The 6,497-nt window shown below is 34.7% G+C and overlaps 1 protein-coding gene across 1 annotated transcript in view; it reads left to right on the top strand.

Moving 5' to 3' along the window:
* LOC105168048 (SNF1-related protein kinase regulatory subunit beta-2) overlaps positions 1-2,499 on the top strand; it is a 3,413-nt gene extending 914 nt beyond the window's left edge. Inside the window, exons 2-4 of the mRNA XM_011087961.2 lie at positions 550-728; positions 813-975; positions 2,007-2,499. Coding sequence (XP_011086263.1) covers positions 550-728; positions 813-975; positions 2,007-2,333 — 669 coding nt within the window. The 3' untranslated portion in view covers positions 2,334-2,499. The remainder of the gene's footprint in view (positions 1-549; positions 729-812; positions 976-2,006) is intronic.

Raw genomic sequence — 6,497 nt, 5'->3', positions numbered from 1 at the left:
CTTCTCATCATTCTTCTTTTGCTTCAGGCATGTTCAACTTTTGCGATATTTCTATCAGTAATGTATGTACAGTATATTTAAAAAGAAAAAAAGAAAAGACGAAATAGTTGGGTTTTAGGGAATTTATGTTAAACATCTCGTGATTGTGTTGAGTGAGAGAACGGAAGTTAGTGCTTTTGAACAGATGACTATTTGCTTATCCTATTTCACTAAATATATTAGATTGCAATTTGCAAATAGAGATATGCTGCTGGAAGGTTGAACTTTCATTGACCACTGCTTGCGCAAATTTTGTAATGGCTGTTCCGGTTTGCAAGCTTTTGTCTGTGGCCATGTTTTAATTTGGAGCCTTTGTTTATGAAGAAACCTCTGTTTCGTGTCTGTTGCCTTTCAGCTAATTCCAACCAAAGAATATTACACATGGCTTGGCATTATTAGTTTAAATGTAACTGTAAAGCATGGGAGCGGTAATATTATCTGCTTCACGTCTTCTTTAGATCAAGTTGTGGTGGACTGAATCAAATGTTTCATCCCTTGTTCTATGTGCAGATGCCCATGGTTCCTTTAAAAAGACCTGGTGAACTGCACATCCCTAATCCTTCATGGATGCAGACTACCTCAAGTTATGAAGACAGATACAATGAGCAAGGTATTCCAACTATGATAACGTGGAGCTATGGCGGCAAAGAAGTTCTGGTTGAGGGGTCATGGGATGATTGGAAAACAAGGTTGTTCTTTTGATTTATATATCGATACCTTTATTAATCTTCAACAATTATAAGCAAATTTTAAGCGTTGGCGACTTTCTACAGGAAGCCCTTGCAAAGATCGGGAAAAGACTACACAATCATGAAAGTACTCCCTTCAGGAGTTTATCAATATAGGTTTATTGTTGATGGACAATGGAGGTACTCCCCTGATCAGCCCTTGGAACATGATGAATCAGGAAACAGTTATAACATATTAGACTTGCAGGTGCACTCTTGTTTCTCCTCTTCCTTTTATCCTCATTGTCTTTTCATCCCTTCTCATGAAAATGTTCACTTCTGCTTATTAATCTGTACTTCTGCTCTGGGATATGTATAAAAAATGTACAGAAACAAAGTGAGACATGAATTCTTAGGAACGAGCAAGAGAAATGTGCTATTAAGTTGAAGCTATTTTGATTACTATTGTCTTGTTCTAAGATCTTTTCGTCTTTCGGACATCATCGGCTATGCTTTTTGTAATTCTGAAACTTAATAGCCTTCTTGTTTTAAATTGGTTGAATTTTATCATCAGTCTCTCTGTGATAATGCCTCTCTGTATGCCTTACACTTTTTATCAGATCCAAAAATTGGTTATCGCTTGCTGGTTTACAGGTTTAAAAGGAATATGTGTGTTGTGTATTTACTATAAAATCGTGGTGTGCTATTTATCAAAGACTTCTTTAATCATAATAATGACAAGCATACATCACTTTTGGGGGGCAAGTAAACGTACACTCTGCACCTTTAATTGCATTTCTCGCCAAATTGTACTTAAAGTTCACTAGTTAAGTTATGAATATTATTTCTTAGTTGTGCTCTACCTTAGTTTCTACTGTGTCTTGAGTTTATTGCGGCTGATAGCAACTGGAATATCCTGTATGTTTTTCATCATACAACTCCAGACCTTAGAATCTGAAAAGTCGCTCGAAAGACAGCAAAATGTTATCACCAATAGTTACATGTGGTACAATTGATAGAGATTGAACGTTGGGACGATTCTTAACTTTTTCTGAGGGAAAATATATGTCGAGTTTTGGATTCTACACCAAAGCATAAAAAAACGATGATCATCCTAACTATGCTGGCTGATACTGTTAAAATGCTTTCCTCTCTGGAACGAGGGTCAAATTTGCGCTTTGCTTTTTAGTTGATTGCTGGGGGCCTCACGTGAACGTCTCTCGACCATGTTGATTTTCATACATTCTCTTGCGAACTATATACTTAATTGACAAAATAGTGCTTTCTGATATGCTGCAGGACTACGTCCCAGAAGATATTGACAGCATTTCTGGTTTCGAACCACCTCAGTCCCCCGATTCCAGCTACAACAACTTGCAACTCAGTCAAGAGGATTTTGCAAAGGAACCACCACTTGTTCCTCCACATCTAAATTTGACTTTGCTTAACGCCCCATCGTCCCACATGGAGATCCCGCCTCCTCACTCAAGGCCTCAGCATGTGGTGCTGAACCATCTCTACATGCACAAAGACAGGAGCGGGCAGTCAGCTGTGGCACTTGGCTCCACCAACCGGTTCCTTTCCAAATACGTGACGGTGGTGCTTTACAAGTCCATACAGAGGTAAAACAACTGCAAATGGACATTCATGTAATTGATGTAATCCTCAACACGACACGGTAGGCAAATCATTTGTGTTTAATCTGGAAAAGCCACAGATGATCATTTTGAAAACTGTTTGGACATGCAAGCGCTTGAGCTATTTCTTCCGCAGTTGCTGCCTTCTTTTATTATATCTTCCTCTGCACTGCTGGAACCTGCCCAGTAAAGAGAAAGCCATCAACCAGAATTTCAAATTTCCAAGAAAAGAGGGAGAAGTCTTACAAGAATTATTGAAAAAGAATTACGAATAATTATATTTGCACCCCAGATCTATAATTTATTTACACAAATCATTCCAAATATTTTTTTATCGTTTTCCAAAATTTAAATTTACTACAAAATAACTCTCGAGAAATTACATATGGTTCCATTCACAGCTAGACAATCACGCAAATGTGGTAATGAAAGAACATTTGTGATGAGAACCTGCAGAAGAAAGTTCCAAAAGAGTTCACGTGGTTCAATCTACCATTGGTCCAGGTTAGGAAAATGTTGAAAAGAATCAGGTTGTGAGAATCCATGACGTAGATTTTTGTTTTCCTCCCTATCATCATCTCAATTTTTTTTTACATAAGTTCATATTATTTCTCGTATTATTTGTACTTATAAACAATATGTAGTATATTTCTTTTAAATATACAAATAACAAAAATACATATATATATATATATATATACATGTGATATTTATATATTAAATCGAATACTTTACTATATAGAATCTGACAATCTTAAGAAATTTTGACCCGTGATGTGCAGAGTGTAGACCCATTATCAACTAATCCAAGAATTCGGATTGAATTTTTGAAATACAAATTTTATTACATTTTTTACTAGGATCTGGACCAAATTAATACTTGTATGCCTACCCAGATCCCACATGTAAAAATACTCATTGGATCTTGCTCATGTTGTACTTAAAATAAATTAATTTATTTAAAATATTTCATGAACCGACGATTGATAAAATAAATAATTCAGAGTTGCCGTTGTGAAAATTAAAAAAAAAAAAAAAAATGTGAAAATTAAAAAAAAAAAAAAAAAACTCTAATGCTAATGTCATACCTACTCATTTTTGTTTGTCTTTTTTTCTTTTTAACAAAAAGGAAAACCTTAAAGACTTCCTATTTAAAGGTCTCAAGTTTGGCTAGGGCTGGGACTTGGTTCAATCCAAATCCATTGTCATCCCTAATATTGTATACAGGAACTGCACGACCCCATTTTGATCAAAGAAAGGATTGTGCATTCGAGAGAGTTGCAAAATTGCAAAACTTGTCATACAGTTTAGTACCATTTCAAATTGAACCCACTATTTATGAAATTTTAAAATTAATCATAATTTTCGTAAAAAGTTGCAAAATGACCCCTCCACCTACAGACACTTGAGTAGATATAATGGAAGCTAACAAAATAGACTCGTTATTAGAAGATTATTAAAATCAAGTGAGTATTAATTTTTCAAATAATTGAGAAATATTTATAATTATGTTAAATTTCAGAAAAAATTTATTTTAAATTAAATTAGTAAAAACTCGAATTTTAAATATTAAAAGATAATTAAAAAAAATTAATCATGAAGGAGTAATATAATAGATAAATTAATAGATCTTCACCTCGGATTCCATAGGGCCAGACCTCCAAAATATCCTATTTTTTAATTTTCCTTTACGCACACAGATTGCCACAAAATTGGTGGGTGTGGGTGGAAAAAGTGCACTGAGTTTGGTGCACCAATACTAATTATTTCTGGATGCACATAATTTTGCATTTGAAAGCCAAGTCCTCCACATCGCCTGTGGTCGCACTTGCATCATCCGCAGCACCACCAAATCTTGGGCCTACCCATTATTTGTTGACGTAGTTTATGACTTGGTCGATATTTTATTGTGTAAGATATTATTTACTTTAATTTTATATATTAATAAGTTATTTTTTAATCGTTGCTTAATTAGGGATGACAACGGGATGAGTTTGTCAAAACTCGGGATCCACCATATCAATTTTTTTTAAAATTCAGACTCAATCTTGTCTTGGACGGGATCTGCTAGATTAGACTTGATAGATCCGATAAGTCCGATTAATATTTTTAAAGTATTAATATATATTTAAAGATAATACTATCATAATTTTATAAATATGAGATTAATATTATTGAAAGTTTTTTTTTATTGTAAATTTATATGTGATTGTTTTAGGGGCATTGAAATATTAAAAAATTTAGATGCAGGACTTATATAAACATTAAAATATTTATAAACTATTTATATCGTTATTCTAATTTATCAAAATATTAAGTTTGTATATTATATGTAAGTGTAAATAAAGTATACATAATTTTTTGCATATAAAATATTAGAAAAATAATGGGGGCTGCTTTAGGATGTGTTCGAAGTCAAGCTATTAAGGTTCGAAATCCGCTTAAAATTTCAGAACTCATCCCAATCTAAGTGGGTTGGGTTCAAATTCACTCCAAATCGATCGTCATATTAATGTGTGGCACTTATCTATACCAATTTTGGTTACACACGTAATGTAAATTCAAATCGATCCCATTGATTGTAAATTGGTAAACGATTTAATCAAAAAATTAAATATAAATTTTGAAGGAGGAAAAAAAGAAATAAAAAAAATAAAGAAAATTCCCCCAAATTCGTTATCAAGTGATTTCTCGAAGATTCCATATGCTTCCCAAAAGACAAAAACAACCACCCAAAAATTGCAAGAAAAGGCTAACAAACAAACAAATGACCATCAAAATTATTTGACAAGTAATGAGGGCGTAATTATGAACTTGAAGCGTGTAAGTCCACAACAACATCAATTTAACCGAAATAATTGACACCCTCTTCATTTTCATTACTTACCGTTTCTTACAACAATAAACACAACTAACAAACCAATCATGTCTTAAAATTCGACATATTTAATCATTTATTTCACGAAATTTAGTAATTAAACGCGTTGAATTTTTTCAATATTCAGAGACATTTTGAAAATCTCGTAAAGTAGGAAATTAAAAATATTGTACTCTTATTTTATGTGACTACAATATAATTTCTTATGATTGTATCGATATATTATTACAATATTAATATGATGATATAATTAGTGTTTAAATAACAATAAAAATTGACATGGAAAAAAGCTTTTTAATGAACTCATTAAATTCTTGCCGGCAAAAGTAACAGAGGAATACTACTCTAACGTCATCGAGAAAATAGCTGACATGATTTGAAACAAGAAAATTTTAATTGAGTGATTAACAACATCCAACGTCATAGATCTCGAAAACAATCATCATGACTTTAAGATAGTGCACCCATTACTAAACTAATCACATCTTGATATACATTAGTAAAAAAATATATAAAATTATAAGGGCAAAAGAGTAATTGGATATATAGGAGGCACACCATAAGTACATAAAACCTATCACACCATATAATTTTCAACACCCCTATAAATACCAAAATACTAATTTTTTAATCCAAGACTACTATTCATTGACAAGACCCCTCCTTCTTGATTATTACACATTTTGCGGAAATAATATTTCACCTGGTGTAAAAGTCCGTCGTGGTAAAATCCCGATTTATTCCTTAGCAAAAAAACCTCAACCACATCATTGGCGCCGTCTGTGGGAAAAAATTTCACCTCGACGTTGAGCATGCACACCAGGTCCCGAGCCCGTGACGTACACGATCTAGACGCAATACGAGAAGCCCAAGCGAGCGGAATGGAACAGAACCCCCCTGGCGAACAGTCAGTTCCTCAGGAGGTAACCCCCCTAACACACCAGCAAACACCCCTCAATGGGGGACTCCCCTCATCACATCAAAAATCTTCGGCCGTGCCCCCAACCGGAGTGCTCCCCTCGGAGGCTCCACCCCAAGAACCGATGATCCAGCTGACGCAGGAGGCCTTGCTAGCCTTGATACGAGACGCGTCTACACGAGCTGCGGCTCAAGCCGTGGCCCAATTTGTGGCGCAACAACCAGTGAACCCGCCCCCTCCTTCCCCTCGTAGAAGTCGAGAACTATCCTCGGCTCCCGAGGAGGAGGAGCAGAGGCGAGAGGAAGTAAATAGTCGGATTTCCAGACCCAAAGTTGCACAAACTCAAGATCGGAATC

This window comes from Sesamum indicum, linkage group LG8 (assembly GCF_000512975.1).
Source record: "Sesamum indicum cultivar Zhongzhi No. 13 linkage group LG8, S_indicum_v1.0, whole genome shotgun sequence".
In the NCBI taxonomy this organism is placed as follows: domain Eukaryota; kingdom Viridiplantae; phylum Streptophyta; class Magnoliopsida; order Lamiales; family Pedaliaceae; genus Sesamum; species Sesamum indicum.
This window is presented reverse-complemented; position numbering and strand designations above follow the sequence as displayed.